This window comes from Danio rerio, chromosome 6 (genome assembly GCF_052040795.2).
Source record: "Danio rerio strain M-AB ecotype USA chromosome 6, GRCz13ab, whole genome shotgun sequence".
NCBI classification, from domain to species: domain Eukaryota; kingdom Metazoa; phylum Chordata; class Actinopteri; order Cypriniformes; family Danionidae; genus Danio; species Danio rerio.
In genome coordinates, this window is record NC_141026.1 from 5520021 (window position 1) to 5532987 (window position 12967).

Sequence of the window (12967 nt, forward strand, 5' to 3'; positions counted from 1 at the left end):
TGTGTTTTTTGGCCTCATGCATCACACACCTGTCAGTCAGCCAGTCAGTCAGTCAGTCAGCACGTAACCTTAAAGGGTTAAACAAATGACGCACAGCACTACTATAGTTACAGAAAAGTTTGCGCTGTTCTGTTGCAGAAAAGTTGATGGCATTCTTAAACAGTGCCGATTTGCCATTGTGTTCATGTGCTCAACAGAAATGACTATGATTGGCCAAGAAGGTCATCAGTTCACCCACCGCATTCACAATGTTTACCAAGTGCCAACACAGATGAGCGATCCGTTGGATGACTCCAATGATCTTCGCGGCTGCTTCATGCTCCAGTGTCCGTGTATTTGTGTTTGCACTCGGTGAAGAGTGGTGAACTGGTGACCTTCAAGACCATTGACAGTCATTTCTGTTTAGCACTGATGAATAATAAGGCAAATCAGTGGCTTAAGAACGCACCCAGTGGCGCTTGAATGTTATCGGGAAACTGACGTTTTTAAAACTTCAGTACCAAAACAACACTAGTACAGACATCACGAGGGTGTGCTAAAGAGGACTGCATTGTTTTATCACTCACCGGATTACATAGGCTGAAGCAGACAAGCGTCCCCATGTTGTTTACTTGGTGCCATGAATTGAAGCTTAGGAGGAAACTTAAGCGTGTTACTCTTAAAGAAAGAGATTGTGATGTTGTTTTATGCCTAATATGCGTTAAAATGTTTAAATTAAACTGAACTGGATGATATTAAAGTGATTTTAAAACAATTTCTGCATTTTGAAATCTTGGCAACAGCTGGAGGATTGTAGTTCACAGCATGTTACTGCAATGTTTACAGTGCTAATCCTATACTTCCGGGTTTCCTCCCACCGCAGCCTTGATTTGGCGGTCACGTGAAATAAGCATATTGAAAGGAGAATTTTAATTGAGTTGAATACTGGTTAACAGGTTTGGGTATTGGAAACTCTGATGACTTTTTGTCTAGATAGATCTGGTGTCAAGGGCTGGATCTTATTTATCTGTTTTGGAAATATAACAAGCCCAAAATTACATAATTATATTATTATTTTACATTTTGTCAAGCAAGTTAACTAAATCGCATATACTTCAGGGATATGTCTACATTATTTTTATTTTTATTTTTTTTAAATGCACATTTCCATGAATTCATTTGAATTAGCCAGTTTAAAAAACACATTTTCCTGTTAAGAAACACAAAAATTATGTTTCTAAAACAGCAAAATTAGAACATTTATTTATTATACTGACAGTAAAACATTCAGATTAATTCATTCTCTAAACTGTAAATGTCACAGTGTCAACAAGTTGTTCTTGCAATAAAAAATAAAAGCTATGTGTTTCTTTTCCATTTGCTTGCTGAAGAACACTTGAGCTAAATGCATTGAATCATAAGCTTCAGGAAAGGAAAAAGCTCAACATCTTTAAGAAATTGACTTACCTCTTCACAAAGAAACTGCTCAAATATGTCGATTCTTTCGATATGTGGCTTTATCCGTTGACCTTAGGGCTTATCTGTAATCATAGAGGATTTCATGTAAGCATTATGCCCAACAATGTGTTTAATTCAGGACAAGACAAGTTATCTGTGACTAAACTGGCTCAATAATGAGAGGATGCTTTATCAATACATTTTATGTTTCGCTTTTCATAATTCATGGTCTTTCTGCCATCACAGAATTTCGTCAATACTCAATTGAAAGGTTGTCAGTTCTGCGATAATCCTCTGCATAAACTATAAACAGTCCAGCATCATAGACATGAGCTGTGTGTATTATTCATACTAGGCAAAAAAGCAATGCAGAAAATAAAAAGAAAATGTCGATCCAAAAATCAAAGCTCTGCACTTATGGGACTCTAATTTATTGCAGAGTAAAAGCAAAACTTAATAGCTAATCTAATATCCATGGAAATCACAGCTTCCTCAAATGCTATGGCTTGGCTGTGTAGCATCACCCAATTCAAAAGGTCATGATTACAATACAGCCTGACTATACTAACCTTTGTAACCTTGCTTGTGTGGAAATGCAATGAATTAATTCTATACCTTAGCAAAAATGAACATAAAGTATGTGGTTTCAGTGGTGCTAAATAGCATTTATGACTTTAAATAAAAGCAGTTCATGTAAATGTTATTATTTTGTTAGCTTTTTTGCAATGTAAGATTCAGAAGTTCATTTAAATTTATGTTATCTAAATTTCTATCAAACAATATGGATAGTTTTGTGACTTCTCCATTTCTTATACTCACTGATGTTTGTGTTGTTGCTTTCCCACCAAAATGATGTCACTTCCTGTAGGATGTTGTCACCAAGCCACTGAATGCAGCAAGAAAAAAATGTACTATAAATTTGAAAGATATTATTTGTTATTATTCTAGTCCCAAAAATAAAAATGAGAATGTATCTATAACTTTTTTATATTATATGTGGAATTCTTTATCCACAAACAAAAGTTTCTTAAATCCTCTCCCTCATTTGTCCATTTTAATCGAAATTGATTTGTTGCTTAAAGCTATACTTTTATGGAAGAACAGAAATTTCTTCAAGTTAATAGAAACTTATGAAAATATCATGCTTCCAGTATGTTAGTCTTTGATGCTTTCTGTGTTTTTTTTATTTAATTTTGTACTTCCCCTTTCTTTATTTTGTTCTCTTTTTTCCTCCTTCTATTTTTTATTTTTACCTATTGTTCTTAACACTTTGTAATTGTATGTACTTGTATTCCAGTCTCTTACAGATTACTTCCCCATTTATATTGTACATTTTTTCTTTCCTAAATAAAAGTTTTTTAAAAATGGATTATAAAAATAATACTAATCCTAGAGGTAAATGTTTCGCTATTATAGTTGATATTAATTGGAAATGAGTCTGGTTGACTCCCGTTGAATAACTCAAATATTAAAAATAAAATTAGAGAAATTCTTTTTTAAAATACTGCATACAATTCACCCAGTAACATCTTTATTACCAAAGTACATTGAAATGGAGAACATCTACAGTTTCTGTAATGCAGATAAAGAGAGCCTTTGTCATTTATTTTTATTGCAATGTCGTAAACTAGAAGTTTCTAGATAGATCTGGCAAAACATATTTTTAATTTGACAAAATTTATAATTATTTGAAATTATTTTACTTAAAATATATTATATATTATTTTTATTATCATTTTTATTATGAAAGTCCAACAAAAGTCTTGAATATATTATTAATCGCTTTACTTTATTGGCAAACTTTCACATACACAGACAGAAATTTGCTAAGTCATCTCTTACTTTAACAGTTTTTGTATTGATTTTGATTCTTTATTTCTACTGTGAAATTGTTGAAAGCAAAAAAAAAATCTGAGATATGCATAAATTATTATAATAGTTTTTTTTATTCCCATGTTAATTCTTAAAATCATTGGATGCAGAAATGCTGTACATTATGCTTTGTGGATTTTATTTAGTGTTTTTACCATTATTATATTTGATTTTTTTCATTTTCAACCTTTATATTGTGTTTTATGTATGATTAGTGCAATAAAAAATGTATTAAAATTGTAATAATCTTATTTACACATACTGGCCACTTTATTAGGTACAACTGTCTAACTGCTCGCTTACGCAAATTTTTTAATCAGCCAATCACATGGTAGCAACTTGATGCATTTAGGCATGTAGACGTGGTCAAGATGATCTGCTGCAGATCAAATCGAGCATCAGAATGAGGAAGAAAGGTGATTTAAGTGATTTTGAATGTGGCGTTGTTGGTCCTGACGGGCTGGTCTGAGTATTTCATAAACTGCTAATCTACTGGGATTTTCATGCACATCCATCTTTAGAGTTTACAGAGAATGGTCCAAAAAAAAAAAAAAACATTCAGTGAGTGGCAGTTCTGTGGGTGCAAATGACTTGATGGTGCCAGAGATCAGAGGAGAATGGCCAGACTGGTTCCAGCTGATAGAAAGGCAACAGTAACCCAAATAACCACTCGTTATAACAAAGGTCAGCAAAAGAGCATCTCTGAATTGTGTCAACACTACAGCCAACCTGAGTATTGTTGCTGACCATGTTCATCCCTTTATGACCACAGTGTACCAATCTTCTGATAGCTACTTCCAGCAGGATAACTCACCATGTCATAAAGGGTGAACTATTTCAGACTGGTTTCTTGAATATGACAATGAGTTCACTGTACTCAAATGGCCTCCACAGTCACCAGATTTCAATCCAATTGAGCACCTTTGAGATGTGGTGGAACAGGAGATTCGCATCATGGATGTGCAGCCAACAAATCTGCAGCAACTGCGTGATGCTTTCATATCAATATGGACCAAAATCTCTGAGGAATATTTCAAGTACCTTGTTGAATCTTTGCCACATAGAAGTAAGGCAGTTCTGAAGGCAAAAGAGGGTAACTCGACCTAGTAAGGTGTACCTAATAAAGTGGCTGGTGAGTGTATTTATGTGACATGGAGATTGCAAAGTCCAATGAAAGTACACCTTATATAAATTCTGGGTAGTTTTAACCCAACATTTGGTCAAGCATTTACTTATAGAAATGTCATACTGTGACAAAAGAAGCTCACTAATGTAATTTACTCCCTTTATAAAGTGAATTTAATATTTTAACTCTATTAATATATTGGATGGGAGCAAGAAAATGTAGGCCTACAGTGTGACCCTTATGATGTATGTCTTTTGACTAACTGCAGTTATGCTTTAGTCACAGTTCTTGAGTTTGAGAAATGATAGATCGGCCCAGGCTGTCAGCCAGCCAAAAATATCTTCTTTACTCCTGTATCTCCTTTTTTTCTTTTTAATCTTCCCATTCCTTGATATGTCAGTGGAAGAAAGAGCTGATAATAATTTCCAAGAACCTGACTGGCTTTTTGGTCCCTCCCTCTTTGACCTAACAAAGCTTTTACCTGCGCGCACACACACACACACCTGGAGCCTCGACAGGAGTGTCGTCTCACTACTGCTCCGTGTTTCAGATGAGAGATAAGCGCTTGTATCTTCTGTTCGCCTCTAGATGGTGCTGCATACCACAACTCAACTAAATATACTCCGCTCTCCAGTTGGTGTCTGTCTCTCTTCTGAAATGCAGTGTAATAAACATTAACTAAAATAGAATAGAAAAATACATATGTACATAGAGTTTTTTGCTGCTATTACATATTTCATCTCAGTCATCCTCTCCTAACAACAAAAGCCGTTGCCACATGCAAGTACAATGCTAATTTGACTTGACATTCAACACATGTATCTTCATGACCGTCATAAACAGATGTTTACAGTTAATAAAAAACTGAGGGGATTTTGGTAATTATGTTTTAAAGTTATTAACTGTTTGCGTCGACGTTTGTAGCGATTTACCAACCTGGGCTAATAAAAAATTGTGAAAACACGGATGACAGCTACAATGAAAGGTCACTTCATAGTTTAGAGTTCGTTAAAAACGAGAAAATCAGTTAAATAACTTGATTCGTCGATACAATTCAAACTTGATATCTCCGTACAAACAAAAAATCACAAGTAAACAGTGTAGCTGATATTTCAACCACCTTAATAGCATATTTAACTTGGCAGAAGCTTATATTTAATGCTGCGTTTCTGATTTAGCACCAGTCGTTTATAAGAGAATGTGTTTGTTTTGAAACGCGTTTGTCACTGCAAGCAGTTTAACTATGACGCCGCACTCTTTAATGTTTAAAATAGCGGTCATTCACAAATTACAGATTGTGTAGGGAATGTCTGAAACCATTATTTTTTAAACAAATACACGGAATGATCTTAATGAGGTGAAATGGAACCGTACATTGAGCGTCCTCATCCCGCAGCCCGCAGAGTCTTTCTGAGGCAGTTCACTCCGTCTCAGCAGCGCGCTTGAGTGACAGTAATTCTAACCAATCGCATTATTCCCCCGCCCATCACTGCGACGTTAATGAAGAGAAGGACCAATCAGGAGCGGAGAGGGCGTTCCCTGTGGGCATACTCAGAGTTGGTGCGAGAAATTCAGTCTGGGGAAGAGGAGAGAGCGAGGATAAGCATCCCAACACATCTCACCGTTTGGACTTTTTCCCTCATTCAGGTGTGCGCGGCGAATCACGCACAAGACACCGGGACTGAAGCCGTGGATTTTCTTTCTAGCTGAGGACTGAGTGAGGAACGATCTGATCGTATTTCAACTTGACTCTTTTTTTCTCAGATGGGATAGTTTATGTTTATATTTGAGCAGAACAGGTGCATTTCTGAAGGGCTCCTCCGGTAATGCGGAATGACCGTACGGGACCGTTAACGCGCGCGTGGATCACCTGATTCATCACCGACCACCGCATTCCGCGCGCCACCGATCTGCGGGAGAAAGTTAATAAAGATTGTCTGATTGATTACTGCTAAATCAACATTTCCTCCCAAAAACCAGCTGTTCTTTGAATTGGATTTTTTTTGCACGTCTAAAATACTTAAATATTCACTGACCTAGTCCTCTAAGCAGTGATCAGCACGGATACCTTCATTTTATATTGGAGTCGGATCATTTTTCTGGCTGCTTGATCGGATTTGTCACTATGTCCGTGAATTGATAACCTCCGTATGAGCAAGCTCACAGTGAACCGAGGTAAGAAAACGCATGCATGCATACACCCAAACGGGTTTTGCATGCAGAATTGATGTACCGTCTTGTTTAAAACACACAGTCGCTTCTCATGCATATGCTGTTTATTCACAAATACATATTAATTAGATTAATATCCAAATACATCATGATGTGTAACTTTGAAGGGGGTGAGATTAGCGGCATTTTGTGTGAAATGTCTTGAAAGATTATAAGGCTGAGTGCTTGACTGGCTGCATTATTTTATCCAGACCCTCGGTGTTTGCACAGGGAAATGATTACAATGAAGACCAGGCAGTAGTGGAGGTTAGAATGCATTCAAAGAATTTTAACTAGAATGCCATGTCATCTTTATAAAACACATTTATCACTGAATATATATATACACACACACACACATATATATATATATATATATATATATATATATATATATATATATATATATATATATATATATATATATGCCACATTTTTGTTTTGAGTGTCCATTATTATGGAATTAATTGTAATGTATTATGACATTGTGTGTTGTAGGGTCGTGTTTGGCTGCACTTTATCTACAAATGTAAGGCTCTGTGAAACCTTGGCTCTGACAACACCATATGGAGACAACTGTTTGAATTAAAGCAGCGGGAACACGCGTGAACTGCTGTCATGGATTTAAGGGATTTTTTCTTGTTGGCAACATTAGTTGCTTGTTTCTGGTTAGATCCAACCATAGCCCAAGAGCTCATTTACCCTATCCGAGAAGAGCTACAGGAGAATGTTCTTATTGGAAACATACCAAAGGACTTGAACATCTCTCATATGAACTCTGCCACCGGGGCTACCAGTAATCTGGTTTACCGACTTGTTTCAAAAGCAGGTGACACCCCGCTACTTAGAGTGATGAGCAATACTGGAGAAATCTTTACCACCTCCAACCGAATAGACAGAGAGAAACTCTGTCCTGGCCCCTCTTTTGAGGACAGCGAGTGCTCCTTTGAAATCGAGGTGGTCATTTTGCCCAATGACTATTTCAGATTAATTAAAATTAAAATCATTGTCAAAGACACCAATGACAATGCCCCCATGTTCCCCTCGCCTGTGATCAACATTTCAATTCCAGAAAACACGCTCATCAACAGCCGCTTTGCTATTCCTTCTGCCACTGATCCAGATACCGGACCTAACAGCGTACACAAATATGAGCTGCTGAATGGGCAGAGCGCCTTCGGTTTGGATATTGTAGAGACCCCAGAGGGTGAGAAGTGGCCTCAGCTCATTGTTCAGCAGAATTTAGACAGAGAGCAGAAAGATACGTATGTTATGAAAGTCAAAGTGGAGGATGGGGGGAACCCACAGAAATCCAGCACTGCCATTCTACAGGTGACCGTCACTGATGTTAATGATAACCGACCTGTCTTTAAAGAGAGCCAAATTGAGGTTCACATCCCAGAAAATTCCCCTGTTGGCACATCGGTAGTCCAGCTGCAAGCCACCGATGCAGATGTGGGGGCTAATGCAGAAATAAAATACATGTTCGGTGCTCAGGTGTCTCCGGCGACACGGAGACTTTTCGCTCTGAACACCACCACCGGGCTCATAACAGTTCAAAGGCCACTTGATAGAGAGGAGACTGCCATTCATAAACTCACAGTACTAGCCAGCGATGGAAGCTCGAGTCCAGCAAGAGCCACTATCACTATTAATGTGACTGATGTGAATGACAACGCTCCAAACATTGACCTAAGGTACATCATCAGTCCAACCAACGGTACTGTGATGCTTTCTGAAAAAGATCCAATTAATACTAAAATCGCCCTCATTACTGTATCTGACAAAGACACGGATGTCAACGGCAAGGTTATTTGCTTTATTGAAAAAGATGTTCCCTTTCATCTCAAAGCAGTTTATGATAACCAGTATTTGTTAGAAACATCTGCACTGCTTGATTATGAAGGAACAAAGGAGTACATCTTCAAGATCGTGGCTTCTGACTCTGGAAAACCTAGTTTAAACCAGACCGCCCTGGTCAGAGTACGGCTGGAGGATGAGAACGACAATCCGCCCATTTTCACCCAGCCTGTCATCGAGCTGGCGGTCATGGAGAACAACCTGCGCGACATGTTCCTGACAACCATCAGTGCCACGGATGAGGACAGCGGACGAAATGCAGAGATTGTCTACCAGCTTGGACCCAACGCATCATTCTTTGATCTTGACCGCAAAACAGGAGTGCTAACAGCATCCAGGGTGTTTGATAGGGAGGAACAAGAGCGGTTCCTCTTCACAGTCACCGCTAGAGACAATGGCACCAGGGCTCTGCAGAGTCAAGCTGCAGTAATAGTGACTATACTTGACGAGAATGACAACAGTCCTAAATTTACACACAACCACTTTCAATTCTTTGTGTCGGAGAATCTGCCTAAATATAGTACGGTTGGCGTAATCACAGTCACAGATGCAGATGCTGGTGAGAATGCAGTGGTGAGGCTCTCAATCCTTAACGATAATGAGAACTTCATCCTCGACCCAGATTCTGGAGTCATAAAGTCCAATGTTTCCTTTGACAGAGAACAGCAAAGCTCATACACCTTTGATGTTAGAGCTGTGGACAATGGAAGCCCTCCATGTTCGTCAGCTGCCAAGGTGACAATAAATGTCATCGATGTCAATGATAACACCCCCATTGTCATCTACCCACCATCCAATACCTCTTTCAAACTAGTCCCACTGTCTGCGATTCCAGGGTCTGTTGTGGCTGAGGTGTTTGCAGTAGATGGTGATACAGGTATGAATGCAGAACTCAAATACACTATTGTGAGTGGCAATGTCAGAAGTCTTTTCAGGATTGACCCTGTAACAGGAAACATCACATTAGAGGAGAAACCTACAATCGCAGACATTGGCCTCCACAGGCTAGTGGTCAACATCAGTGACCTTGGCTATCCTAAATCCCTGCACACCCTTGTTCTTGTTTTCCTGTTTGTAAATGACACAGTTGGAAATTCCTCATATATACATGATCTAATCCGTCGGACAATGGAAACGCCGCTAGATAGGAACATTGGCGAGAGCAGCGAGACTTATCAAAATGTTGACAACCTAAAAACCATCATTGCCATCGTGACAGGTGCTATGGTCGTGATCGTGGTCATCTTCATAACGGTTTTAGTGCGCTGCCGACATGCCTCACAGTTTAAAGCTGCTCAGAGAAAGAAACAGGGTGCCGAGTGGATGTCCCCCAACCAGGAAAACAAGCAAAACAAGAAGAAGAAGCGCAAAAAGAGGAAGTCACCAAAGAGCTCCCTCTTAAACTTTGTCACCATCGAGGAGAACAAACCCGACGACCCCGCCCACGAACCCATAAACGGAACCATCAGTCTCCCAGCTGAGCTCGAAGAGCCTGGGATTGGACGCTTTGATTGGAATGCCACCCCTACCACCACCTTCAAACCCAGCAGCCCAGACTTGGCCCGGCACTACAAGTCCGCTTCACCCCAGTCAGCCTTCCACCTCAAAGCTGACACTCCGGTGTCTGTGAAAAAGCATCACGTCATTCAGGAGCTGCCACTGGACAATACCTTTGTTGGAGGCTGTGATACGCTTTCCAAACGTTCCTCCACCAGCTCTGATCACTTCAGTGCCTCAGAATGCAGCTCACAAGGAGGCTTCAAGTCAAAGGGGGCACCTTTGCACACCAGACAGGTAAAAGAACACTTTTACTGGTCTATAAGTACTGCTTATAACTGCCCTGCTCAGTACTGAAGTGCCTGTGGTAGCTAACTTGCTCTGAGTGGTACATCTGTGATGCACTATGTAGAATATAGAATTCAAAAAGCCCCCCTTAGATGTTCTCATATAATGACCAAAAAAGTCGTAAATATTGTATGTGTTTTATGAAACTAGCTGATCCTGGCAACTTGCTACTGTCATCTTCTTGCCACATGCATATCTGTGTTTTTATTCTTTATTTCTTTTTTATTATTATTTATAAACCTCTACTTGAAACAAGTGCTCGATAAGCTGTTGGTTTAAAAGGTGAGATTCTAGAAGAACCCATCTTCTCTTATGAATCCTAAGAGGCTAGATTCAGTTTAATTTCACTGCTTTGTCATGGTTCAAAGATGCAATGCTCCGAGAGTTTGTGAAAGAAACATTTTTTTCTCGCCTGTCTACTTCGATCACCATTTTCTCATCTCGACATCTGAACTCCTTTGTGGAGGAAATGAATTTGACTCTAGGCATTATCAAACAAATCATCACTTGTTCGAGTAACCACTCAAAATCACTGAGTGTGAACCCTGTTCTTATTTTTCTGCATTTGGTAATTAGCAATCTCTGCGATTCCGGCTTCTTAATTAATCCAGGACTGCAGTTAATCCACTAATAGAGAAAATGTGCGCACACAACAATAAACATTATCTCCTGGTCCATTAAATCCAATGGCATCCACACACTACATCAATAAGCTGTCTCAGACCTGAACACTATTCTCTCTGGGTTTCTATGCGTATTTCTCAACAACATTTCTGCTGTATAAAGCACTCAAAATCCCAAAAGTGAGATGCCACACACAGCATCTCATAGTATGAAACCCAGATGATGAAGCAGGGAGGGTGGGTAGGAGGGAGGGAGGGAGGGGAATATTACCTTTAGGTGGCACTGTTGTTCTGTATGGCATTTTCTGGATACAAGCCAACATGCAGTGTGTCTGTAAAGCATGGGGAGAAAGGTGGTGTCGGGGGGGGGGGGCAGTTAGCCTACTCTCTCTCTCTCTCTCTCTCTCTCTCACTCTTATTCACTCTTTATCTCTCGCTCACTTTTTGTGTCTCTCTGTCTCATTGCCTTTCTCTTGCCCTTTTGTCTGTGTGTGTGTGTGTGTGTGTGTGTGTGTGTGTGTGTGTGTGTGTGTGTGGCAGCATCTCTCTTAGTAAACAGCCCATGTCTAATGATGGATTGAATACACAACAGATTGGTAATGGCTGTTAAAGATGTATAAGATAAGGTTTGACCGTTCGGAGAACAAACACATACACACTTGTTTACTTAGCTATCTAAATAAGGACTTCTGCTTTTTCATTAGTATTATATATATAAAATAATGTTAATTTAAATGTTAATTACTACAGACTATCCCAAATATCCCGATACACCTAAAGCCAAGCATTTGTTTTTAAAATGAAGTATATGTAAATCTTAATGTCAATTACATGGTAATCCAGTTGTTTTTATGTATTTATTTATTCTAAAAAATATTCATGTGTTCTATTTTATTTTTAGCTTATTTATGGATGTTTACCCAAATCGAGGGCAGAATCAACACTTCTCCAGAGACAATTTTGTGTTTTTAAAATTATTTAATGTAGTTATTATCTGTAAATGAGGGGCAACCATGAATTCGTACTGTTTTATACAATATGTTAAGGGTGAATATTATTACTGCAGACAAAGTCTGTCCCAAACTGTAGCTATAAGAGAAACAGCTGCATTTAAACAAAATAAAACATTGCTTTTTTTGAGTAAATTGCTTTTCCTATTGAGGAAACCCCTAGAAATCCATCCCAAGATGTCAGATTTAGCTCACTTTAGGGGATAATTTTGTCCACAAAATGTGGCTAAGTAAACACATGCAGATTCGGATATTCCAGAGTAAGTGTGCGGAGGATCATTTATTATTTCCTAAAGCGTGAAAGCTGTACAAACAAAAGCTTGTCTAATATTGTTTTCCAGTCTGTAAGTTGAGGCAGTCTGGATTGGCTTGCTTTTGTGTGGGCAGTCCAGAACACGAACATGTCTCAGAACAGGCCACACAAGATGTGACTTGCCTATAGGTTTCAGTGCAGTCCTGTTTCCCTTCCAAATAAGAGAATCAAACGATTCTGCTGAATCATTACAGTGAGACTTTGGATATTCCTTGCATTTGCTTTTCTTCTCCCTCTCTCAGATTTGCAGTGTAGGAAGCAAGTAAGGAGTACACCAATGTAGAACGACAGATTACATAATGAACTGCAATCCAGGCCAAGAGAGTGGCTTCTGCAGCTACTGTCCTACTGGGAACCATGCTGTCGTGCTGTACATGCCTTTACGAATGACTCAGTGACCCAAAACAATAGCCGCCACTGTAAGCGCAAAGACAGATGCCTGTCAACGCTGTAGATGGGTTGTACCACACTGTGAAATACACTGTCCGCTCAGTCCAGAGGGGTCTGTGTTTGAACAGGGGTTGCCCTTTGTGTCTCTGACTCGATCTTTTAAAGGCCATTGACTGCATTTCCTCTCCAAAGCTCATAGATACTGGGGCAGCCTCCATGCAGAGCTAGTTAGCACAGCTAGAGGCACATCAGTGGCGAGCTTATTATGGTACCCAAAACC

At 39.2% G+C, this 12967-nt stretch overlaps 1 protein-coding gene and 1 long non-coding RNA gene across 26 annotated transcripts in view; one reads left to right on the forward strand and one right to left on the reverse strand.

Annotated features, from left to right (window-relative positions):
- LOC137495912 (uncharacterized) overlaps positions 1–5865 on the reverse strand; it is a 461128-nt gene extending 455263 nt beyond the window's left edge. For 24 of the 25 annotated variants that reach the window (XR_015493066.1, XR_015493070.1, XR_015493062.1 and 21 more), the window contains exons 1-4: positions 5810–5865; positions 4939–5087; positions 2257–2323; positions 1447–1520 (exon numbers count right to left, since the gene is read on the reverse strand). This is a non-coding gene — a long non-coding RNA (uncharacterized LOC137495912). Of the gene's footprint in view, positions 1–918; positions 1007–1446; positions 1521–2256; positions 2324–4938; positions 5088–5809 lie in introns of those variants that run through there. The other variant, XR_015493081.1, reaches the window with a different exon arrangement.
- A 146-nt stretch (positions 5866–6011) lies between these two features.
- pcdh9 (protocadherin 9) overlaps positions 6012–12967 on the forward strand; it is a 535263-nt gene continuing 528307 nt past the window's right edge. The window contains exons 1-2 of the mRNA XM_087256448.1: positions 6012–6610; positions 7145–10300. Of these exons, the coding sequence (XP_087112574.1) occupies positions 7265–10300 (3036 nt within the window). The 5' untranslated portion in view covers positions 6012–6610; positions 7145–7264. The remainder of the gene's footprint in view (positions 6611–7144; positions 10301–12967) is intronic.